The sequence below is a fragment of the Rhodnius prolixus genome, unplaced genomic scaffold, assembly GCF_049639745.1.
Source record: "Rhodnius prolixus isolate KJV_2025 unplaced genomic scaffold, Rpr scaffold_1, whole genome shotgun sequence".
In the NCBI taxonomy this organism is placed as follows: Eukaryota; Metazoa; Arthropoda; class Insecta; order Hemiptera; family Reduviidae; genus Rhodnius; species Rhodnius prolixus.
The window spans coordinates 67,433,543-67,460,315 of NW_027411581.1; the positions used below are offsets into that span (position 1 = coordinate 67,433,543).

The window sequence follows — 26,773 nt, forward strand, 5'->3', positions numbered from 1 at the left end:
TTTCTCTGTTTTAAACGAAACGAAACTTTAACTCAAAATATCTCGTTTCCTGCTCGACAGATTTTTACTATATTTCATACCATTATAGACAATAGATGTTTCCATGTACAGGTGAAATATAAACAAAATCTATCGAATAGTTTTCGAGATAATTGAAGTTAAAGATTTCTCTGTTTTAAACGAAACGAAACTTTAACTCTAAATATCTCGTTTCCTGCTCGACAGATTTTTACTAAATTTCAAACAATTATAGACAATAGATGTCTCCATGTACAGGTGAAATATAAACAAAATCTATCGAACAGTTTTCGAGATAATTGAAGTTAAAGATTTCTCTGTTTTAAACGAAACGAAACTTTAACTCTAAATATCTCGTTTCCTGCTCGACAGATTTTTACTATATTTCATACCATTATAGACAATAGATGTCTCCATGTACAGGAGAAATAGAAACAAAATCTATCGAGCAGTTTTCGAGATAATTGAACTTAAAGATTTCACTGTTTTAAACGAAACGAAACTTTAACTCTAAATATGTCGTTTCCTGTTCGACAGATTTTTACTAAATTTCATACAATTATAGACAATAGATGTCTCCATGTACAGGAGAAATAGAAACAAAATCTATCGAGCAGTTTTCGAGATAATTGAACTTAAAGATTTCTCTGTTTTAAACGAAACGAAACTTTAACTCTAAATATCTCGTTTCCTGCTCGACAGATTTTTACTAAATTTCATACAATTATATACAATAGATGTCTCCATGTACAGGAGAAATATAAACAAAATCTATCGAATAGTTTTCGAGATAATTGAAGTTAAAGATTTCTCTGTTTTAAACGAAACGAAACTTTAACTCTAAATATCTCGTTTCCTGCTCGACAGATTTTTACTATATTTCATACCATTATAGACAATAGATGTCTCCATGTACAGGAGAAATAGAAACAAAATCTATCGAACAGTTTTCGAGATAATTGAAGTTAAAGATTTCTCTGTTTTAAACGAAACGAAACTTTAACTCTAAATATCTCGTTTCCTGCTCGACAGATTTTTACTATATTTCATACCATTATAGACAATAGATGTCTCCATGTACAGGAGAAATAGAAACAAAATCTATCGAACAGTTTTCGAGATAATTGAAGTTAAAGATTTCTCTGTTTTAAACGAAACGAAACTTTAACTCTAAATATGTCGTTTCCTGTTCGACAGATTTTTACTAAATTTCATACAATTATAGACAATAGATGTCTCCATATACAGGTGAAATATAAACAAAATCTATCGAATAGTTTTCGAGATAATTGAAGTTAAAGATTTCTCTGTTTTAAACGAAACGAAACTTTAACTCTAAATATCTCGTTTCCTGCTCGACAGATTTTTACTAAATTTCATACAATTATATACAATAGATGTCTCCATGTACAGGAGAAATATAAACAAAATCTATCGAACAGTTTTCGAGATAATTGAAGTTAAAAATTTCTCTGTTTTAAACGAAACGAAACTTTAACTCTAAATATCTCGTTTCCTGCTCGACAGATTTTTACTAAATTTCATACAATTATAGACAATAGATGTCTCCATGTACAGGTCAAATATAAACAAAATCTATCGAACAGTTTTCGAGATAATTGAAGTTAAAGATTTCTCTGTTTTAAACGAAACGAAACTTTAACTCAAAATATCTCGTTTCCTGCTCGACAGATTTTTACTATATTTCATACCATTATAGACAATAGATGTTTCCATGTACAGGTGAAATATAAACAAAATCTATCGAATAGTTTTCGAGATAATTGAAGTTAAAGATTTCTCTGTTTTAAACGAAACGAAACTTTAACTCTAAATATCTCGTTTCCTGCTCGACAGATTTTTACTAAATTTCATACAATTATATACAATAGATGTCTCCATGTACAGGAGAAATAGAAACAAAATCTATCGAACAGTTTTCGAGATAATTGAAGTTAAATATTTCTCTGTTTTAAACGAAACGAAACTTTAACTCTAAATATGTCGTTTCCTGCGCGACAGATTTTTACTAAATTTCATACAATTATAGACAATAGATGTCTCCATGTACAGGTGAAATATAAACAAAATCTATCGAATAGTTTTCGAGATAATTGAAGTTAAAGATTTCTCTGTTTTAAACGAAACGAAACTTTAACTCTAAATATGTCGTTTCCTGCGCGACAGATTTTTACTAAATTTCATACCATTATAGACAATAGATGTTTCCATGTACAGGTGAAATATAAACAAAATCTATCGAATAGTTTTCGAGATAATTGAAGTTAAAGATTTCTCTGTTTTAAACGAAACGAAACTTTAACTCTAAATATCTCGTTTCCTGCTCGACAGATTTTTACTAAATTTCAAACAATTATAGACAATAGATGTCTCCATGTACAGGTGAAATATAAACAAAATCTATCGAACAGTTTTCGAGATAATTGAAGTTAAAGATTTCTCTGTTTTAAACGAAACGAAACTTTAAATCGTTAATAATAATAGGTAATAATTAATGTTTGTTACTATTAAATAATATAGTTTTCTTCAACTACATTGTTAATGTAGGTTGTCTTCCTGACGAAGCTATGATTACTGGGGAAGATGCTATGGATGCTGCATTGTTTTCTCTCTTTTCAAGACGCTTATTTTATTATATTTACTACACTGTATGTAATTCTGGCTTTGGTTAAAAGCTTAATTCTAGATTTGAAGATCATTTAGTCACTGACTGAGCTTGATGAAGAAAATATTTTAATGGTTGCTCCTGAATTTTGAGCTTATTGGATTTAGATTTGTAGAAAGCTCATATTTTTTATTGATATCTAGAAAAAAACCGTAAAGCGAAAAAAAAAAAATTGAGGAAGAGGATCAAAAATATAAAATTTTACTACGGCCGGAAATGTTTGGAAAAGCAGCGTGTGTGTGGAGGAGAATTGTCCTGACAGAAAACTCAATACTGCGGCGGAGGCGGACGCAGTTCGACGAACCTTGCGGGTGGGGTGGGGAGTCGTCTCGCACAGCTCGACTGGGCATCTGGGTCAAGGTGAGCCCGAGAGAGAGAGACAGAGTGACAGACAGAAGGACTGGCGATCCACCCAGGGCGTCTGGTGTGCGTGAACGCTATTCTAGTCTTCTCCCCAGCAGCATCGCACTGCCTCCAACGTTAGTAGTCATTTATTGATGACTGTTCTCCCCTTCTCCCTTTACCCACAGTAGAGTCTCACTACAAGTTAATTTTAAAAGGAAAGAAAATCGATTCTGTAGAACATATTATCGGTAATTAGTAAATCAGTACGATCCCAATTTTTATTTTTTAATCACTACAGCAGTGTACCGGCAGAACATCTTACACCTAAAGCCCTGAGGGAGTCTTCAACTTTCTTTTTCTACTTATATTTTATTCATTCTTTTAATCGTACAGATTTAGGATTTCGAAATTTTACCGGTAGTAAAATTAGCAACATATACGCTAAACTTACTACAAAGTACTTGACAATTGGCAACACTGACTTCCACACAACCTAACACATATCACACACAGACCGATCACACTCAGTCTCCATGAACAGACAAGACAGAAGACACACCAACCCTGAAATGTAAAAATATTACTTTGTAAACTAGGAAAATAATTTTGGTAAATTTCGTTATATTATACATATTCATTTTAATAGAATCATTGTTAACACACTGTAAATATGTTCCACAGCCCTGAAGATGACCTAGTCCCTAGGTCGAAAGCTCGGCAGAATAAATGTATCACGACTGAAATGGCGATTATTTTTTCATCCTATTGTAAACATTTTATTTTAAATTTATACATATTTAGTTATTATCACTTTCAATATACACCCCTCCCCTATCCCTACAACGCTCCATGCGAATTTACCATTGTTCGAAACAGTGCTGGAAGTCTTTTTCTGTGAACTCCTCTGCATGACGCGTGGCGCTTTTTCTTTCAGAGCTTCAACGGACCGATAAATCGTGTTCCTTTTTTTAAAGCAGATTTGACTTTGGGCGAACAGATAAAAAAAAGTCACATGGGGCGGCCAGGTCAAAGCGAATAAGGCGGATGGCCTAATAAACTGGGATGTTGTACTTGGCTAGAAACGTCGTCTTGTGACAGACAATGCAGTGTGAGTCCTTGATGGAGAACCATGACTTGTTCTTCCGTAAAATCGGGGTCGTTTTTTCCTTACTCTTTCAACGGAGTTAAGCAAAGCACCACACGGTAGTAAAGTTGATTAATTATAATCGATATTTTCATCCGTTTTTGGACGCGGGAAGGGCGACCCACAATAAAAAAGTTCACTTCCTTGAAAAATAGCCTCCTCTAAGCTTCTCTATCAAGTTATATTTCAGTGTAATTTATCTTTTTTTACAGACTTAGCAAGAACTAATATTAGGGTAAATTGTTCCGAGTTTGAGATTTATTAATGAGTTCGAATTGTAGTAAACCGGAAATCGTAGGGAGTATACAAAAAAAAAAAAAAAACAGATTTTAAAGACATTTTCTTTTTATAGACTCGCATCATTAAAAACAGTTTCACAGCGTGGTTTGGTGGTAAGTACTGTTGCTAGTGGCTATAACTGCATTAATCTAGTTAGCAGTGGAGAGAGTGGCAGCACTGTTCCCAGCTGACTACTGGGAATATTTCCTTGAGAAGTCGTCCCTGACGTTTTTGTGAATGACTATAGTGACTGGGGCTACTCCGATAGTTTTTTACTAAATGAAACGTTACTAATTACCACTACTAACTTTCAATTCATATCATTAAACTTAATTATTGTTTTATGAGGAAGTAGTCCTCGACTACACAGTGTGGCCAATTCCGTCTACTAATTGGCAAGTCCCTTCCAATTTCCTTCCCATCAGTGGTGTTATTATACTACTTGGTGAAAACCTCCTTCGGGAAAATTATATATATTTTAGAGGAAAACGAAACCATTTTTTCAAAATAGCAGCGTTGCTAAGAAAAGCGTAGCAGCCATTTTCGAGAAAAATTTGGAAAAACAAAATCACGAGAGAAAATTTTCTCTTAGTACAATTCTGGAATTGTTGACTTATACGGGGAAATACTAACACCTTAAAACTGGCTTAAAAGGAAACTTTCCCACATTAGGAGCGTGCTACAACATGCTTGTTTGCCGTAACTGACAATACGAGGTGTGGCTATTAAATAACGAGACTGATGCTGCTACAGAAGAACTATGCATGCGCCAAATCTTAAAGACCGACAGCTGTGCAGCGTAAAGCCTTCTCTTTCGATTGTGCAGCGTCTCAGCGTGTTTGTAGAGAAATCTGTGTCTGACCGGGAACCGTCGTTTGTGTAAGAGGTGTTAGTTTCGTTTTGCCCGAAAACATGATACTACAAATGTAGTACAGCAACCAATTGTCGTGAAATTTCCCATCAAAACTTAGGTAAAACCTCTACTGAAACTTGATCTTTTATTAAAAGAAGTTTATGGCGATGAATGTTTTATCACGTGCGCAATTTTTTGACTGGTTCAAGCGTTTCCAAGACAACGGAGAAGGTGACCACCCGGGCTCGCCCTTCCCGCGTCCAAAAACGGATGAAAATATCGATTATAATTAATCAACATTACTACCGTGTGGTGCTTTGCTTAACTCCGTTGAAAGAGTAAGGAAAAAACGACCCCGATTTTGCGGAAGAACAAGTCATGGTGTTCTCCATCAAGGACTCACACTGCATTGTCTGTCACAAGACGACGTTTCTAGCCAAGTACAACATCCCAGTTTATTAGGCCATCCGCCTTATTCGCTTTGACCTGGCCGCCCCATGTGACTTTTTTTTATCTGTTCGCCCAAAGTCAAATCTGCTTTAAAAAAAGGAACACGATTTATCGGTCCGTTGAAGCTCTGAAAGAAAAAGCACCACGCGTCATGCAGAGGAGTTCACAGAAAAAGACTTCCAGCACTGTTTGGGAACAATGGTAAATTCGCATGGAGCGTTGTAGGGATAGGGGAGGGGTGTATATTGAAGGTGATAATAACTAAATATGTTTAAATTTGAAAATAAAATGTTTTACAGCAATAGTCTCCGTCATTTAATTAGGCACACCTCGTAGATGGCTTTGGAATTGAAACAGGTGAAGCTAGAGAAAGTCGATGTGTTCCATTTTCATATTTAGAGGGCCCGGAAAAAGCAAAGGGCGTTAGTGGAAAACTTTAATTTCTACAAATTTTTCTTAGGCCCAAACTATTTCCTCCCCAACAAAATGGAAATTAGAAAACTGTGTGATACAGTAAAGATAGTGCGGTATGGCCACCTAGACTTGGTGAATGAATGAACGTGTCGGCCAGCGACGATGACGACCAATCTCTCTTCTCTTGCAGCTTGTGTTCGTTCTCCAGCAAGTTGTATAGTGGGAAAACGGAGTGTACAGAAGAAGAAGAAGAAGAAGTTTGGCGTATGTAAGCGAGGCAAGGTTCGCTATGGGGGTCACCCTACATTCCAACGGAGAAGACGAGGCCTGTGTATTGCGCGCATTCTTCCTCCAAGAGAAAGGTGCAGAGGTCATTGACCTACGCCAGCTCGGCGGTGCTGCGCTCTACCGGCTGGTACGCCAACTGGCGCGGCTGGCATGCAGCCCTAGCCCCCCACCACTCCTCATCCTTATTATTATTAAATTTATTCCAATACATGGGATAGATAAATATGACCATTCGCACTCCATTTACCACAATCTATCTTCTACAAGTTAGAAAATATATTCTAATTAACTGGTCGGTCATATATACAGACGACTCTTGATAAATCGAAATCCAAAGGACTACAAGAAAAATTCGAATTATCGAGACTTCGAATTATCAAGAAGGGGGGAAATCGAATTTATTATGTATATCACGGTTCGCCTAGAACGATTTTAATTGAAAAGTTCACCAACATGAAAAATTTTTCTTTCTCCTTATTATTTGGGTCAAAACTAACCAAAATCCACTGAAAACCAAATCGGTTTACGTTGCGGATTATTTTTTTTTTTTTTAATTTTTCAGGTCAAAAAACGGCTTTTTTTTGCATTGTTAAGCCTAATAAATGGAAAAACCATACAGTTTTTTGAAAAACCAATGCATTGAAGCTGAGGGAATTCCCGACAGAAAAAGAAACAAGATGATTTATTTGTTAAGTAAGGTTTGAAATGCGAGAAAACCCTTGTTTTTGCCTTATTTTGCTCAAATATGTCTTTTTTATTGATTTTGAATGTCGAAATTTCATTTTTATCATTTATAAAATACATCAATCTGTCGGAAATTCCTTCAGCTTCAAAATGCTTGCAAAAACTGCATTTATTAGGCTTGACAATGCAAAAAAAAAAAGCCGTTTTTTGACCTGAAAAATTAAAAAAAAAAAAAATAATCCGCAACGTAAACCGATTTGGTTTTCAGTGGATTTTGGTTAGTTTTGACCCAAATAATAAGGAGAAAGAAAATTGTTTGATGTTGGTGAACTTTACGAACGAAATCGTTCTAGGCGAACCCGTGATATATGTACGTATATACATACTCGTACACTGAAAATACGTATGAACTTACTAAAATTTTAGACATATACAGGGTGAACCAGTAAGTATTGACCATAGGCCTACTGTACATCTAAAGTGGAGTTCAATGACGTATTGGCCAACTTCATATTTTCCACTGTTCTTGAGAGACCTCACTTTTTTTTTTCCACTAAAAATGTTATTACGCAGAAAGTTTTAGTCCGAATTCGATTCTGATGACGCGATTAGAAAGACAGATAAATTTTCTGAAAAATTGATACCATTTCGAAGCATAAGTTATTCTCCAAACAGCCTCAATCTTCCTCCGAGATACTGGAAAAATAAAAGTAATCCGAAACTTTTAAGAAAACTCATTAGGCCATTAGGTGATCATTATCTCCGACCTAGGTGCTGGCCGCTTTTTATAATAGTTTCCTTGTCTAATGTAGGCTTTCTAACGGTATATCCATTTTCCAGGATTCCTTTTATCTTCATATGAGAAATTACGTTTGTTATGCAAGAAAACGTGTTGACGAGCACTCAACAGTGTTAGTTTATCAAGTTGTTTAATTCATTGAAAAACTCTTTTAGATGGACCAATAGTCAATTTTAAAGTAGGCTGTCTTAAAATAAGGAAGTCAAAGGTTACAAATTGCACTAAAAAAAAAAAAGAAAAGTTGTTAAGGTTTATTCAGTCTTTTCTTTTTCAACAGGAAGTGGTGTGTGAAATTATAATTTGGAGTAAATGCAAACTATATGAATTTTTTTTATAAAAATGGCACTTGTTTCAAATATTTCCTAACATTTTCTCAAATTTTCCAGTTTTTTTTTAAAAATACTTTTTAAGTGCAATTTGTGACCTTTGACTTCCTTGTTCCTTGTGTCATCAGAATCGATTTCGGACTAAAACTTTCTGAGTAATAACATTTTTAGTGGAAAAAAAGTGACGTCACTCAAGAACAGTGGAAAATATGAAGTTGGCCAATACGTCATTGAACTCCACTTTAGATGTACTACACACAGTAGGCCTATGGACAATACTTACTGGTTCACCCTGTATAGCAGATCAAGTGAAAAAAGTAAAAATGAATATTGAAAGTTTTGGCGATATCTTTTCTTTTTTCCGGACCACTTTCCACGGCCGCCATAATTTTTCTTTTTTAGTCGGACACAGTAAGGGAGACGTTCTTCCCATCGTGACAAACTAAATCAAACATCGAAAGAGAATTGGGAAGTTAAACAGGGCTGAAAAGGAGGGAAACAATACGCAGGAAATGAACAATGAGCGGAAAATGAGAAGTAAACATTACTAGGGAAAATTCGAATTATAAAGAGGGGAAGGTGGCCTCGTTCGAATTGTAGAGCCTTCTCCACCCCCTGTTGTTAAGGGAAAAGGATTTCGAATTATCGAGGTTGGTTCGTATTATCGAGAGTCGACTGTATAATTATTTATTAGACTTAAAAAGTCAAAATGTTTCATACAGACTCCAACTGTCGGCCATAAGTTTCCATACTATAGTCACTTCCTGATACTATGGAAAAATCATCCGGTTTTAACATCGCCCGCATATGAGAGGAAGTGGATGATTGATTTGCAAAAAGGATTTTGGGAGAAAAAAAAAATACTCACTTGGTATTAGCTTCGGGAATGATGTCGTCCACCACCACGTAGATCATAGCTCCGGCGGCGAACGCCAGGGCGTAAGGCAGAACTGGCTGGGCAGCGGTCACCAGCAGAACTCCTATCAGACCGAACAATGGTTCCACCATGCCACTCAATTGTCCGTACCTGGCATAAAAATAAAGAAAATTATGGAATTATCCAAATAAATCAATTGATCTGGAAATAGCGAAAGTTGAGTGAAAATCTAAGGAAAATCATCTTCGAGAAAACTTCAAAAATGGTGGGTGGAAAAACCATTCAAATAAAGGGGACACTTCTGCATATGGAATTTCCATTCCAAGTGGAAATTTGAGCAAATATTTAGCCATCCTCAGTGGATAATAAGGAATAAAATCGTACATCGCCCTTAAACAGTGCTTTAGAGGTAAATCACTTCCTCTCCCGGAAGTGACACCTTTAGGGGTTTCCTAAAGCATTGCTGTGGGAGTTCCTCAGTAAGTTGCGGTAATTTCCACAACACACAGGAAGTTGTCGACTTAAATTTAAAAATGGCTAAAGGTTGCACGCTTTACAGCCCATAACTTGGAGTTGTCTTAAGTTCCAGAGAAGGACAAATCGGCTGAACTCCAAACTCCAAGATCTCGCGCGAGGGATATCCGGTAGTACTAACAGGGTATGATTTATCGTGACAGCTGTCCTGCTACTTGTTAACATACAAATGCAGCTCGTTAATAAAAATCCCTGGATTACGTGACCAATTCACGCCACCACAATGGGAAGCCATCACTGAATCAAACACGTAGCGTGTTCAGTTTACTTCCGCTTATGTCTCGTAGATTACAGTAATCGAGCAGATTTTCCGAATTGAGTTTTTTTTACAAAGGAAATTCACATCTTGAGTGTGGAAAAAGGGGTTTTTACGAATTGGTTTGAACGTCCTGTAAGCCACAGAACGCTAAAAATTCCATCTCCCTATATTTGGTTTAGGGTCCACCCAAAGAAAGATAATTCGCTTTTGGGCAAAATTAGCCAATCAGAAGCGCCACTTCATGATTTTGAGTTTTGGGGGAGGAGAAATGGAGATCAACATTAATGTGAAATATATCCACAAATTAATGACGTAAAGTTAAAAATTAAAAGTAAAGTAATTGCCAATTTTTTCAGGCGGGCTTTACGTCCAACTACCAATTAGTTGTGACGTGGACGGAGGCGACTAGCAAACATACTTTACTGTAAATTTCTCATATTAAACATTAAATAAAATCCAAAGCCTAGACCAGGGGAAATCGAACCCACTAAACCAACAATACATCTTAGCATTGCGGGTCTAGCCTATAACCGCCTAACATACTTTACTGTAAATTTCTCATATTAACCATTAAATAAAATCCAAGGACTAGACACCGGGAATTGAACCCACTAAACCAACAATACATCTTAGCATTGCGGGTCTAGCCTATAACCGCCTAACATACTTTACTGTAAATTTCTCATATTAACCATTAAATAAAATCCAAGGACTAGACACCGGGAATTGAACCCACTAAACCAACAATACATCTTAGCATTGCGGGTCTAGCCTATAACCGCCTAACATACTTTACTGTAAATTTCTCATATTAACCATTAAATAAAATCCAAGGACTAGACACCGGGAATTGAACCCACTAAACCAACAATACATCTTAGCATTGCGGGTCTAGCCTATAACCGCCTAACATACTTTACTGTAAATTTCTCATATTAACCATTAAATAAAATCCAAGGACTAGACACCGGGAATTGAACCCACTAAACCAACAATACATCTTAGCATTGCGGGTCTAGCCTATAACCGCCTAACATACTTTACTGTAAATTTCTCATATTAACCATTAAATAAAATCCAAGGACTAGACACCGGGAATTGAACCCACTAAACCAACAATACATCTTAGCATTGCGGGTCTAGCCTATAACCGCCTAACATACTTTACTGTAAATTTCTCATATTAACCATTAAATAAAATCCAAGGACTAGACACCGGGAATTGAACCCACTAAACCAACAATACATCTTAGCATTGCGGGTCTAGCCTATAACCGCCTAACATACTTTACTGTAAATTTCTCATATTAACCATTAAATAAAATCCAAGGACTAGACACCGGGAATTGAACCCACTAAACCAACAATACATCTTAGCATTGCGGGTCTAGCCTATAACCGCCTAACATACTTTACTGTAAATTTCTCATATTAACCATTAAATAAAATCCAAGGACTAGACACCGGGAATTGAACCCACTAAACCAACAATACATCTTAGCATTGCGGGTCTAGCCTATAACCGCCTAACATACTTTACTGTAAATTTCTCATATTAACCATTAAATAAAATCCAAGGACTAGACACCGGGAATTGAACCCACTAAACCAACAATACATCTTAGCATTGCGGGTCTAGCCTATAACCGCCTAACATACTTTACTGTAAATTTCTCATATTAACCATTAAATAAAATCCAAGGACTAGACACCGGGAATTGAACCCACTAAACCAACAATACATCTTAGCTTTGCGGGTCTAGCCTATAACCGCCTAACATACTTTACTGTAAATTTCTCATATTAACCATTAAATAAAATCCAAGACCTAGACCGGGGGAATCGAACCCACTAAACCAACAATACATCTTAGCATTGCGGGTCTAGCCTATAACCGCCTAACATACTTTACTGTAAATTTCTCATATTAACCATTAAATAAAATCCAAGGACTAGACACCGGGAATTGAACCCACTAAACCAACAATACATCTTAGCATTGCGGGTCTAGCCTATAATCGCTCGGCTACCGTGGCGCCTCAATTAATGGACGTAAAACAGGTAATTTTGAATTTGCTACACCAAATATTCTCTTTCGTAAATTTTGTTACGTTTCTTCAAGAAGCTTTTAGAAGACTCTAGGACGTCCCTCTGCCCCCACCGCTAGAAGAGATTTTCTCGACACATAAACTATGAGAGATTGTAGTATGAACTATTTGGGGAAAGGGTGTCCCGCAAGATTCTAAATTTTCTTAAAAGAAAAAATGAACATTTTTTTTTTCTTACCAGAAGCTGGCCAGTGTGGAAAATCCGGCCGCCTTTAATGGCAAACTCACGGCCAATCCTTCCGGAAAGTTCTGGATGCCAATGCCAATCGCCAGGTTCCTGTACAACACATCAACACAAACTGATTAGGACAATTTTTTTTTTGTTTTTGTTTCAAATTAATAGGAAATCAGGAGTAACAATCCGGGAAATTGCAACGTAATGTTACTACTTCCGCTCTCTCGAAATAATAGTCGACGGGGTTGGGGAGTAATTCAATCTCTACTTCCTTAAGTACTACTCTTTCACAGGAAACAACGGCGTTATGTAAACTCCTACACAAGGAGTCACGAGCACAAAGAAAGTCATCCTTAGAACAACTGGGAAAAGTGTTTGGAGGAAGGAAGGAGTCATTACGGATATCCTGGAATGCAGAGAATGTTGCAGTAATTAGTGATTAGGAAGGCAGAATTGAATCTTACTTCCCGTGATGAAAGGATTGAGGGAAGCCGCTTAATATTCCTACCCCAAATTTGGCCAATATTTTAAGGAAAATTTGGGAAGATTTTTCGAGCAGTTTCTGACGATCAATCCTTATACAACTGTCCTACCGGAACAGTTTTCATTTGGCGCGTTCACAATACTTCCCTTTTCCTAGACAAATAGACAAACAGAAAAAAAAATACATTTCACGGCTTCCCCCCCCCCCGGTATTCTAAAAGATACCCCCGTTAGTTCCTAGGGGATGTTCCGCTGATACGGAGGTAAAGCGGATATCTGTAACGCTACCAGCGACTTGGGAATTCACCTTGGTGGCACTCCCCGCGGGACCCTCTACTTTCTACTATCGCCCAAAACATACATGGAATAGCTTTTGCATTCCATCCTCCTGGAAATCCTTTTACCAAAAACAATATTTTAACAAAACCAAAATCAAAGTAATCTACTGGAGGGAAAAAGGTGAATTCCAGAAATGTTTAGCATTTTAGTGTAATTAAAATTTGGTTATCGAGGGAAATATTTCAAAAGGAAATATTTACTATTTTGGTATTTTTGGTCTATTTCCTGTCCAGTGTTGCCTAAATACTGTTATGGCTATAAATAGAATATAAAACTGGCCACTTTGATATGAAATTAAACTTTCAACAGGATATCAACTTTTACAATACACAATATCCGTTTTTAAACAATTATTTGGTGTGAACACTCACAGGATTTCCTCTTCCCGCGCATTCCTCAGGGTTTAAGTTTACAAATTTTGTTTAATCTTTGAACTTCGCATTACGTACACGTCACGCTGAAGAGATGGAAGGGAATCCCGCACAACTGGAGAGGGTTGAAAAGAACATCGTCTCGGAGTATGTACTGGGATCAGGGAGTGATTCCTCAATGCCAGCTTCCCGCCTTTCCTGTTTTCTCGAGGGAAGGAGGGATGCAACTGGATTTGAATTAGCATCCATCGAGTTTCTTCAGTCAAATGTCCCCCTACCGTAGCATCAGGTAATCTTAACGAACTTACTAGGTTTATTCAGTGCACTGGGCGATTGAGTCGCCAAGCACCCTAGTGACCTGTTACTACTTTATTAGTTTATTGTACTGCTATCCAGCAATCTTTAGCCGAATTTATTGGACCTGACGCCCCGGTATCTCTCATGAGATGAGCGGTGGACGGGGAACAATGGGCATTTTGGATTGCATGCGTTCCTTCCCCTTTTTGCTGGAACCGCCCTTTTAATACAATCTATAATCAATCTAGTTTCATTTAATCTGAAGGAATCCCATTCAAGAATATCTTGGAAGAGATTACAGGTAGAAGGGTTTGTTGAAGTGGTGATCCGTTCTGCCAAAAAATCTCTGGTGGTGGTCTGATTCCCTTTAGCTAATTTGTGGATATCCAGGGAACGTTTGGGAAAGGGGGTTAGCTGGCATCAGAGAGTGGCTCCCTGTGCTCTTTCTGGGGTTTCCTTGGAGAACCACGGAGTTACCAGATGCTGGAGACAGTATACCCTAACTCGGAAATACCGTCGGAAATGTTTTCCTTCACAATACCTTGGTATTGGAGGCGAAGCGTATGTTAGCCCGGAGGCTGCCTCCCGCCGCTCATCCTAAAACTTCCCTAAAGATCGCGACTGAAAGTTTTCATCACCTTTACAGAATGTAAGGTCTCCATAGAGCTACTTCGATCGCAGTTCCTAATTCGTTAATAACAAAACAAAAACAAAAAACCTTTGATGGGTATAATCTTCAGCAAGGGTTCAAAACTTCTGTTTTTAATGAAACAGAGTTGGAATTTTGTCCAATTACATTAGTGAATGAAAATAAGTCTCTGCATTCTTTGATGATAACCGGAAATCTCGGTCCAAAATACGGCAGGACATACCGCGCCTGAAAATTGATTGTCTATCATCAACTCTCCTCAGCACCGCCATATTTTCCGCCGAATTTCCCTTGGCAAATTAATCAAATGATTATTAGAAAGCTTGCCTCTATTGAATTTTCTCAAATATATGTGCAAAACGTACTGAAAGAAAATCGAAGAGGTAATTTTAGAGGAAAAGCTAAATAGTGAAGTGCGACATTTAGGAGAGAAGATTTCCCTTTAACTTGGGATTTTCCGTTGAAAGTCTCATCCTCTAATACATGGTAATGGTAAGTGGTGGGACTGTACATAATACTGTAAACACACTTTAGAGGAATATCTCTCAAATTCGAGACTGAATACATCCTAAAAAAGAAAAACCACGTGGAAAGATGAACGCCTTTTATGAACTAAAACACCTTTTTAATTCGTCCACGTTGATGTTTTAGGACGACAGCCATCAATCTTTTTGAATGAACTTTCCGTCTGGTTTTAATCAAATCAATTTTAATCATTTAAAGTAGGCGCCACGGTAGCCGAGTGGTTAAGATACTAGACCCGCAATGCTAAGATGTATTGTTGGTTTAGTGGGTTCGATTCCCAGTATCTAGGCCTTGGATTTTATTTAATGGTTAATGTGAGAAATTTATAGTAAAGTATGTTAGGCGGTTATAGGCTAGACCCGCAAAGCTAAGATGTATTGTTGGTTTAGTGGGTTCGATTCCCAGTCTCTAGGCCTTGGATTTTATTTAATGGTTAATATGAGAAATTTAATAGTAAAGTATGTTCGCTAGTCGCCTCCGTCCACGACACCTAATTGGGAGTTGGACGTTAAGCCCCGCCTGAAAAAATAGGCAATTACTTTACTATTTTTTTTTTATCATTTAAAGTTAATAAAAATATTAAGATTTGATTTCTCTCTGGTTACAATACTTTTTGCTCTCGGCCATGTTCGTTTAAAAAGGGATAAGTTTATAAACATTAAAAAATAAATAACCACTTACATCAAGTCTCACTACCAAGAGCTTATCCTCTGCTACTTACAGCTTCAAAGTTTAGCTTAATAGTTCAAATCTTATATTTAGTTTAATCACCTCCCCCCCACCCACATTAAAAGGTGTAAGTTACAAGAAGACATCCGGTAATTGCTAAAATACGAAATAATTAAATAAAAATTTAAAAGATTATTATTAATGAGAATAATTAAAATACAAAATATATATATAACATATAAGACTGGACAGAAGGAAGAAGCTGGGCGGCCATTTTGTTGGCTGCTGGTCCAGAGGAAGGAGACTCTGCACCAGCCATTTTGATCTCCGAATTAAAGTCCGCTGTTCGCGAGGACCTCTGGTTATTTAATTTCATTAAAAATTTTGTTATTATATTATTTTGAATTAAATTTTATTAATTTTACAACTCATTAATTTAGTTTCTAAATCGTTACTTTCTCTGAGCGCTAAATAGCGGAAGTATTGCAATCGCGTTGAATTTTTAAAAATGGGATTTTTTTTTTTTTAATTTTTTTTCGAATTTGCGAAATAGTTACTTGAAATAATGGTTTTTAAATAACTTATTTAAACTTATAACTTATAGGATGAAAAATTAATGCCATTTTCAGTCATGACAAACTTTATTATGCCGAGCTTTCGACCAAAGGGACTAGGTCATCTTCAGGGCTAATTGACAATATACTGTTTTACATCATTAGAGGGTTGGTGCGTCTTCTGTCTTGTCTCTGTTCATGGACTGAATGTGAACGGTCTGTGTGTGTGTGATTGTGTTTGGTTTTAAGGAAATCAGTGTTGCCAATTGAAGAGCTTGGTGCAAAAAGGAGTTATCTACATTTTTCTCTGAAAATGTGTTTAGTGGCGCCCCATATTGTATGTTCCATTCTACATCTTTTGGTGCAGACTTGTTTATTATTACTTATTCTCTAACTTAGGTTAGATTTGGAGCAAAAATGAGTTTTCTACTGCAGATAACTTTCTTTTACATTCCTTACATTCTTTACATTCCTTGGAAAACACAATTTTTTTTATTAGGTTTATTTAATGTTTATATTAGGTAGATATTATTATTTTTCTTTTTGACAGGCATAATAATATAACTAACATTCGCTTCGACAAGACACAAAATGCCACTTAAAAGCTCAAAAACAAGAAATCTGTTGACTAAAGTACTTAATATGTACTCAAGTTTTACTGAAAATTATTATTTTGGTGCAAAAAAGCTGCAAAATAACTTTTGCTTAGAGCAAGCTTAAAAAATGCCCTAGAAAGTTCAAATTGAGCCCCAAATGACCCCATCGCAATATATTAACTAATCCTTACAGCAGACACAACATAAGGAATACATCTTAAAGAATATTTAGTTTTTTTGTCCCTCTTCAATTGTTAACATAATAAAGTTTATAATGACTGAAACTGGCAATAATTTTTCATCCTACTGAAACTATGATTCAGTCACCAAAAATAATGAACAGTTCTTATAACTTATAATTATTTGTCATTTGAAATAACATATATTGGATATTTTTAGATTTTCAGGACTTTTCTTTTCACATCTTTGACCTTCACACTATCTACTTGAGTCCGCTGCCTGTCTATAATTAGTTTTACTCCCTTAGGGGGGAAGCAGGGAGAAGATAAAGGTGCAGGTTATGAAACAGTGGGTCCATGTTGATAAGGAGAAAAAGCCACAGGATGTGAGAAGAGTAGAAAAATTGATTTAGTGTTGTTTCCGGTTAATCGAGTTCTGACGGTGACGGTGGGTGGAGAGGAAACACACATACAAAGACAGACAAATTTGTATTGTAAAAACCAGCTTTTCGGACGCAGCTTATCTGAATACGGAGATTTTTCTTGAAAATTCAAAATGGGAAATTGGGCCCAACTGTTTTTTCTTCTTCTTCTTACGTGTTACAGGAAGTAAAGATCGTATTCAGGGTAAAGCTGTTCCACTTCCGGTGGGATACCAAGTTTCGAAACATTCGTTGCGACCTTATTTCTGGCAGCATGGGAAAATGAAAATTCTACGACTATCTAGTAAATATCTCAGGGTGCCTATTATTACACATACAAGCATGGCGACACACATATGTACACTGCATGTGTATGTGTATGGGAAAGTATGAAGTAAATGAATTCCATTCACAGGTATCTAGTTTCAATGGTGTTGCATTGCACACTGAGCCTTGTGCGCCAGAGTCTGCTACATAATGGTTGCAATAAACAGAACAAAACTTAAGAGACGATCCTGTATAGTAAGTAGTTAGTACAGTTGGATGCAGTTGAAAAGAGATTCGGTCGACTGAATATTGCACTCGGCGTCATGCTGCTGAATTCAAGGTGCATTCTGTGTAATCATTCAATATTTATTGCACATCTAATTTTTTATTTTTTAACATTAATTCAAAATTCCTAAAAATTGTAGCCGATGTTCTTTCAACTTGTTTGCAGTTTAATTTACTTTTCAAGTAAAAGAACGCATTGTATTGTGCAGATTTTAGACTATTAAGTACCGTTTCAGTATACTGTACGCTTCTCTACAATACTTAAAGTATAAAATGTTCAAAAAAAAAAAAAAATCCAAATTGGAAGGATATCGATCTATCAGAAGTGCAAATGTATAGCACAGCTTTATCGATTGTACATAATTTTTTAAGGGAATAGCAAGAGTTTTGATGGGACATGACAGAGGGTCCGATATGTTTGATACCAATATTGTTCGAGATAAATGAACAGAAGTCCAGTTTTGAGTTAATTTTTACTTTTGTTGAAGTGCAAACTATACACCACGATAGCCGAGCGGTTAAGATACTAGACCCGCGAAGCTAAGATATATTGTTGGTTTAATGGGTTCGATTGATTCCCCGGTCTCTAGGTCATGGATTTTATTTAATGGTTAATATGAGAAATTTATAGTTAAGTATGTTAGGCGGTTATAGGCTAGACCCGCGAAGCTAAGATGTATTGTTGGTTTAATGGGTTCGATTTCCCCGGTCTCTAGGCCTTGGATTTTATTTAATGGTTAATATGAGAAATTTATAGTTAAGTATAGTTAGGCGGTTATAGGCTAGACCTGCAAAGCTAAGATGTATTGTTGGTTTAATGGGTTCGATTTCCCCGGTCTCTAGGCCTTGGATTTTATTTAATGGTTAATATTGAGAACTTTTGTAGTAAATTATGTTACAAAGTTGCCTCCGTCTGCGACAGACAACTGATTCGGTAGATGGACGTAAAGCCCGTCAAAATAGGCATTAAATGTAAGTAAAATCCCAATTTACTATTAAAATTTTTGTCCATAAAATAAAAAGTAGTTTAGAAACGGGTTCGAACTGGTGATCTACTACTTACAAAATCATAGAGCAACATCCGCCCCAAGGCATTACTTTTACTGCGACATAATGTATAATCGAAACCACTACGGTTTGAAATCTTTATAGAAAATAGATTTAACAAGGATCTGAGGAAGCTGAGATACGTCATGCTTCTACGATGTTTCCTTTTAATTACAGTGGTGCGTAGGATACTTAGTAGTATACTAAGTCTAAATGTTGAAGATTGCGTAATAGAAAGAAACTGATATCTGTGGCATTTCTGTTTTTTAAGTAAAGAACAATCTAAATGGATAAGCCTAAGAGGTGAACACATTTCCTGGGCTTGCTTCCGGCATAGCTGATCCCATTCATGGCAGACTTGCTTCCCCACTAAGCATCAAGATATGTAGTGGCCTCGCTACATGTGTTTCCCTCCCTCCGCATTTAGACAGTCCTGAAAAGTTGGGGTTTCCGGTGAAAAGTCAAAATTCGATTTTTTCTTTTTCTTTGAGACGACCTCAAATACATCCTGTTACGATTTCTACTATATAGACAGAATTAAAACAAAGGAAAAGTGTTATAATTGAGGAAAAGCTAACATTCATACAAGTTTAGATATAATCGTATATTATGACCCAGTTATGTTGAAAGAGTAACAGTTTGACTGCCGTGCATGCGTGCGTGTGCAAAGGGTGGTAACACTGTAGGTGGTGAAAATGAGGAGGTTATAAGTAGGTTATAATATTTAGTAGGTGGAGTTTATTATAGAGTGCGGTGAGTCAGCTAGTCTCAACGAGTCACTCCTGGACGATCCTAGTTCCCTTTAAATGCGATAGTTTGTGTCTGTCTGTCCGTCCGTCCGTCCGTGTTGTTGTCAGCGACCTTCTCACCATCCTGGGACACGCCCAGTTCCTCACTTACACACGGACACACACACACAGGGCACTAAATCTATTTAAGAATTGTTACAAATCAACTGCAATACTCACAAATCTCACTATTATTTTGTTCAAAGGAATTCTTATTAATGAAATTAGAAAGAAAACTAATCTGGCCAGAACACACTCACACGACTTCCGCTAACTGCTACGCTCACAAATTCCATACAAACTCCAAAACATTTGAGTCATTTTAAATTCTTACAACTGAAAAGTTAAACCTGCACTAAATCCTGAACGTGTAAGTGACGAACAGGAAGTGAACAATTCATTGAGCGTACATGCAGGGTACTTCCGCTTGAAATATTTTTTTATTGTTTTTCTTCAAATTCAGAAATATTGGCAACACATTTGACGCCCCCCATCCATTAACCATTACACAGGAAGTAGGGCCAGAGGGAAATTAATGAACCCTTTGTCCAGAAATAACCTTTCATTGAATTCGCTGGGTAGAATTTTCTAAAAAAAAAGGTTTGTAAGTTCATAAACTTCCTTACTTCACGTACTAAGCATTAAGCTCAGTAAGGCTTGAAAAGGAAAATTTCATTTTTAGTTAACCTTTCAGCAATTTCTGGTTGGTTAAAACAGGCTGGTATTTATTTATAAGGGAAGGGATTAGCTATGCGTTTAGCGTACTGGACTCCAACGCGGAGGTCCCGGGTTCGAATTCAGCTGCTGACCCTTAGATTTTCTCTTTCTAGAAGCTTCTTACAGCTCACTGTTGTCTGTAACGAGAGAACACTGTCCGGAGGCCGGCAGTGCACTGAAAAAAAGCTATGGGCGCCAATAACCCTAGATGTTGACGCGCCTTAAATCATCAACAAAAAAATTACACACGCACAGGAAGATAGGTTAGAGTCAAGTGGCCTTAAAAATGGCCATTTCCGGTGAATATTGAGAATCGGAAATCAGCTGGATTACAATAGCTTTTCCTCTTACTGCATTCGACTAGGAGGAAGTTGGCGGAAATCCAGGAATTTGCAACGATTTTCTGAAAATTGACCCCATTCAGTAACTAAACAGTCAGCAATGATCACACATGAATCTTTGATGTAAACAGTGTAAATCAAATTATAATTTTTAATATTGCATAAGCTGAATAAATTCAGTAAACTACATCAAAATCCATGAACAATCTCAGTCTGTAAAACATACGTTCCACAACCCTGAAGATAGCCTTAGTCCCTAGTTCGAAAGCTTGGCAAAATTAAATGATAACTGAAATTGGTAATATTTCTTGCTTTTTGCATTAATGAATCAGTCGACCCCCAAAAAAAACATGAATAATACTCCCATAACTTTAGGCGCCACGATAGCCGAGCGGTTAAGATACTAGACCCGCAATGCTAAGATGTATTGTTGGTTTAGTGGGTTCGATTCCCCCGGTCTAGGTCTTGTATTTTATTTAATGGTTAATATGAGAAATTTATAGTAAAGTATGTTAGGCGGTTATAGACTAGACCCGCAAAGCTAAGATGTATTGTTGGTTTAGTGGGTTCGATTCCCCTGGTCTAGGCCTTGGATTCTATTTAATGGTTAATATGAGAAAGTTATTTTAAAGTATGTTCGCTAGTCGCCTCCGTCCGTGACACCTAATTTGGTTATTGGAAGTAAAGCCTGCTTGGAAAAAACAGTCATTACTCACTACTACTCCATAATATTGGAAGTTTGAAAATTAAACCCCCGCTATAATTAATGCAGCTCAATATTTCTTTTCGTTTATGTAGTAATAAAAATTAGAGTAGCCATGTTAAGCAGGACAGCCAACGTTTTCCTTAAAATTTAAAATTTTAGATCTGTTAAAAAAAATAACTTCTCTCTACATAATATTTGTTTGTTTATTCCAGATCAGTTTTTCCAAATTCAATTCTACGTGCAAATAGTAAATAAAATATATAATAAAAAACAATAAAACGCCATTTTGTTATATAGACTGGGCGTGGTCAAATCCGAAAGTAAAAGATGTTGATTGGATGACTGAAACTTTTTCATACCATAACACCTCACATTCTTCTAATTGGTTGATTTTATAATTTGAAAAAATTAATACCTAAATTTCCTTATCTTGCATTTTTATGTTAAATTCAGATTCGGCTTTTGTGATGCTTTACAAAAGTAAAATAAGTCTCAAGTTCAGACAAATTAAATAATATTGTCCGTGGAAAGGTGTGAAATTTAAAAATAAAAGGCCCCCTCAAAAAAAAAAAGGAAAAAAAAAAGAAGCTGAATAATGAATAAGTGACGAAATAAGTGATGAATTATTGAAGAACTGAGCGAGACATGGGTGGGAGGAGCGGGGAGTCTCTGCCAAATAGTGGCGAGTGAGGAGTTTAGCTCTGGCTGACATCACAACTCTAGTCCGCCATTTTGCCTTCATTAGCAACATCACAGGGCGTGGTTACTTAGCAACCACGCTTTTCTTTAATAATAATTTCAAGCCGTCAAAAATACTCGTAGAAGTACGCAAATTTTAGTATAATTTCTTCTTCTTTTTTTTTTTCTAAGGAAAAGTTGTTTTTCACGAAGATTATCCAGAGTTTTCGAAAATTTAGTTTTTTGAAAAAAAAAAAAAACTGGTTCGAGGGAAGAATGTGAAACGGAAAACTAGATATTAGTAATATTTTGAAAAAGATATGCATCCGCTTTAAACTGATATTTTTTTTTATTATTAAACTTAAAGTAAGGTGGTTGTGCATAAATCGGAAAACTGTTTGTGAAAATGAAGAAAAGCTCCACCAACATGGCTGCCATTATTTCAATCCAAAGTTCCGAGATATTTTTATAGTTATTTTTTTCCCCGAAAATCGAGATCTTAGGCCGAAAATTGCACTTTCTACAGCTTCTAGTATAGTGCAACTATGTCAATTTTCAACTTCTATAACTACTTCAACTTCCTACAAAATAGATTGATTTTTATTTACATCAACATTCACGAAGTATTTATTAAATCAACCCAAACGTGAAAATATTTTTATTTAAATATATAAAAAAAGTTTTAACTGCGAAAATATGAAAATTTTCATCCCCTAAAAGAATAATTTCATTCGAATTTTCATCCGAATTCATCACGCCTTTCAGATTCTAATAATCAAAATCAACAAAAAATAAAGTTAACGTAAACCATGGTTCCGCCGATTTTTCGAATCGATGTCGAGAAATCAATCATTTGACCAATTTATTGTTTTAATGATTCCTAACTTTTTTTTTTACGATTTGGGAAAAATCATTTTTCCGGTAGGTTCAGGTGACCTTAAAATGGCGGAATATTTCCTGTGGAATTTTGAACATTTTTGTATGATTGCTATTATTATTATTATTATTTTTACTAAAAAATGAATTCCATTAACAAATTACTGGGTTTTGAAAACTGTCGAAAGTGGCAACTTCCGGTAAGTCATTTTCTTAAAAATTTGGAAATTTTGGTTACCTATTTAACATTAAATAGCTGAAGGAGCTGAAAATTGGGCTTAAAAAGTACTTTAGAGTAAAGCCCCGCACCCAGAAGTGCCCAAATAGAGAGGATGTTAAGTAGTCTTTCCGGTTTTGGTTGAACTCCAATTGAACTGATTAATTTTTGCTATTTTAAATTTTCGAATTACACTGATTTCACATACACACTCGCAAGACACTTTACACCGGGACAATGAGTAAAAAACCACTTTTTCATTCCCAAAGATCTTAAATTACGAACATTTCCGGGAAAACCAAAAAAAATCATCTGCTCGATAACAAACACTTCCGCAATACTGGCGACAATATTGGTTTATACACTCGTCAGTTTTTAAATCATGAGGAAAAAATATTCATTCTTTTAATGTAATAATATTTGTTGACATTTATTACTACGGCTTTGCACAAAGTTACAGGACGTTCAGGTAGGAGTAGTCGACATCTTATACTCCTGATCATCCTGAATTGATGATGATGGCCTTCTACAGGAATCTCCCTTTCCCTTTTTCTGCAGTCTAATTCTATAGATGATTTGCAACTGCAATTGTGGTTATTTGCACACGGCATTGGATGATCCAACGACACTAATCGTAAAAAAATATTATATTTAGATGCAGCAAGGTCTCTTTATAAGTGCAGAATTATAGAAGATTGTACCGACAATGATGCATTAAAATGCCAATATTTGACACAAACCATTTGTTGGAGTACAAACAAACTTACAAACATACCCACACTATCCATATTTACAACGTTATTTCTAGTTTTCCAAGAAACTTATTGTGTGGATTAGTGTGACCCGCATTACATGCGTGTAGTGCGTTCACAATGATAGTATACGTATATACAGCTGTTCATGATCCGGTCATGAACTCCTAATAACGTGAAATGCGTACTTAATATAATCCTAAACGCCGTGTACAAAACCCTAACTTATTCAATTCATCTCCTTTACTTTTATGTAAGAGGGCCGAAGTGGGGCTGCTTTTTTGTGGGAAAATTTCTTAAGATTGAAAAGTTGATGGCGTAACGCGGTACTTCCGTTTCACGAAAAGCTTAATGACGCTTTCTAAGCGCAATGCTAAATGTTAAGTTGTTACCATTTTCCGGATCTGACAACACTCTGTAGATACCACTGTTTTCCTTCTACATTCTAAGTTTACAAGTACATATAAAGCGCTAGTCATTCTTCCAAGTTCTTAAATTCATGTCATTAAGCTCCGTTTTATATCCGTACTGAACATGGTTTCAGCTTGATTACTAAGTGTTCGTAATTATCTCTTTCCGTCCGTATCTAAATCTAAACCTTCTCGCCAATGAGTACTTTTCCGCGTTAATCGATACTTCACCGACCCGATTGTCTGCTTTATCCAATCTGGTAGGATAAACCAGAACAGTTTGCCATGAGGTGAATTTCCGGAATATTACCTCTGTGCTGCCTAATATTGTCAATTTGAAAGCGATGTTAGGAAAAAAGGCGATCTTAATGGATCTATTGCATCTCCTCCAGCTTGAGCTTATCCTGGAGGTTCTTAGCGATCTTGAAATCCTATCAGTTCACTGAATGTAAAAAAAAGAAGTAATGCCTATTTTTTCAGGCTGGCTTAACGTCCAACTACCAATTAGGTGCCGTGGACGGAGGCGACTAGCAAACATACTTTACTGTAAATTTCTCATATTAAACATTAAATAAAATCCAAGGCATAGATCGGGGGAATCGAACCCACTAAACCAACAATACATCTTAGCATTGCGGGTCTAGTCTCTTAACCGCTCGGCTATAGTGGCGTTCACTGAATGTACATATTTCTCATCTTTTCCAGAAAAACATCGATGTTCTTTAACTGGCCATAATCATTGCATTTATATCATCCACCAGTGCTGAATATTTTTACGATTGCATTTTACCTTTGCTTTCGTGATAATTGCATGAATAATGCACCAAGAATCTTTTCGAAATTACCAAAAGAAAGATAATTGTATTAAATTATATTTAATTTGATCATTACAGGAACACGCAAATGATTCAAAGAAAGGAAATGACTTATCAATTTCTTAATGGTTTAACAAATCGATACTTTAATTTATCGAAAGTATTTACTTTATGCATTTTAATTTTGTTTATTTAGTTTTTTTTTTGAAGCAAGTACTAAGTATAATTATAAATCAATATCCCAGTATACTACCTTTTAAATTACAGCTGTTATGGCTGTATTTTAACCTAACAGCTGATTAGAGGTTATACTGGACGAAGCTGTTATTTTGCACTTCATTGGGCACCTGGATTGGTTGAAATCATTAAAAAAAAATGGCTGATAAAAAAACTGATTGGCGGATGAGTTTAAGATGGAAATTCTCTTTTTAATAACATTTTTCCAAGGAAATTCGATGAAGGGAGATGGAGGCGGTTAGACTTTTCCCTTAAGTGCACTTTGTAACCTGTTCGCCATTGAGGAAGGTTATATTTGGTATTGAACTTCTTGTGCACGTTATGTGCGTACAGATCCATAAGTTTTTATCAGAATAATTTTTTTCTTTTTTTAAAAAGTTCGTCTTTTAAAGGTTCCGGTTCACATATGAAGGAGTTCCGGGCCAGAGGCCAGCTTCTTTCAAGTCGTAGGCAAGCCGCAGGTTCCTGGTTCTCCGCGAGTTCTGGATTAGATGGCTTGCCAAGACTGAGTTCACTTATGAGTAATTATTTTCTATCTAAAAATGGAAAGCATCGCCCTGGTAACCCGTTTTATTCATTGGTACAAACCTCTTCCAGTAACAGGGGTACTCCTTATTCCTGAATATAATTGGTTACACTTAGGATTCAAGATTGACCGAGGAAGAATTGGTCAAATAAAAAAAACAAAACTCTGGTCTTCTTGCCAACGTTTCGACAAATATATTGTCCTCGTTCAGGGCGTGGCTATGCGGGTTGGTTGAGTTACAGAAACTGAATTGGTTGTCAAGAAGGCGAGTTTGTCTTTTTTATTTGACCAATTCCTCGGTCAATCTTGAATCCTAAGTTTATATTCATATAATGGTTACATTTATGGTCTATTAAATAGTTTTAATTGGGCCCATTTCTCATTTTTCAGTTCGTTTTTTTTAAATGCTTCTCAAATTTCTAGAATATAATCATTTTAGCATGTGATATTTTTTATTTTTTTTTAAATAGAATTCATTTTTAATATTGTTTTGTAGGAAGTTAACTTGGCAGATGGGACAAAAAAAATGTCCAATTGTCGTAAAGTGTAAAAAACTCTCTTAACTATCGTTTTAGGGCAGAATCCGGAAGTGATAAAAGTTCAGCTTCCCCTTCCTCTTAAGTGAGGAAAACACAAACTGAATGATGTACGAAAATTGATTAGATTAATAATCTTGAGAAATAAGTCATGCGAGCTGGGTGCACCAATAAGAGAAACAACAAGAAAACATCGTCAGAAACAATGTCAGGGGCATTGTTGTTGCGCCAGTTCAGTACAACGACTACATC

The 26,773-nt window shown here is 36.1% G+C and overlaps 1 protein-coding gene across 3 annotated transcripts in view; it reads right to left on the reverse strand.

The window, feature by feature from the left end:
* Zip48C (Zinc/iron regulated transporter-related protein 48C) overlaps nucleotides 1-26,773 on the reverse strand; it is a 104,229-nt gene that overhangs the window by 39,597 nt on the left and 37,859 nt on the right. For 2 of the 3 annotated variants that reach the window (XM_074112790.1, XM_074112789.1), the window contains 2 exons: nucleotides 12,243-12,341; nucleotides 9,155-9,313 (listed from right to left, as the gene is read on the reverse strand). In XM_074112790.1, the coding sequence (XP_073968891.1) occupies nucleotides 9,155-9,313; nucleotides 12,243-12,341 (258 nt within the window). The remainder of the gene's footprint in view (nucleotides 1-9,154; nucleotides 9,314-12,242; nucleotides 12,342-26,773) is intronic. The other variant, XM_074112791.1, reaches the window with a different exon arrangement.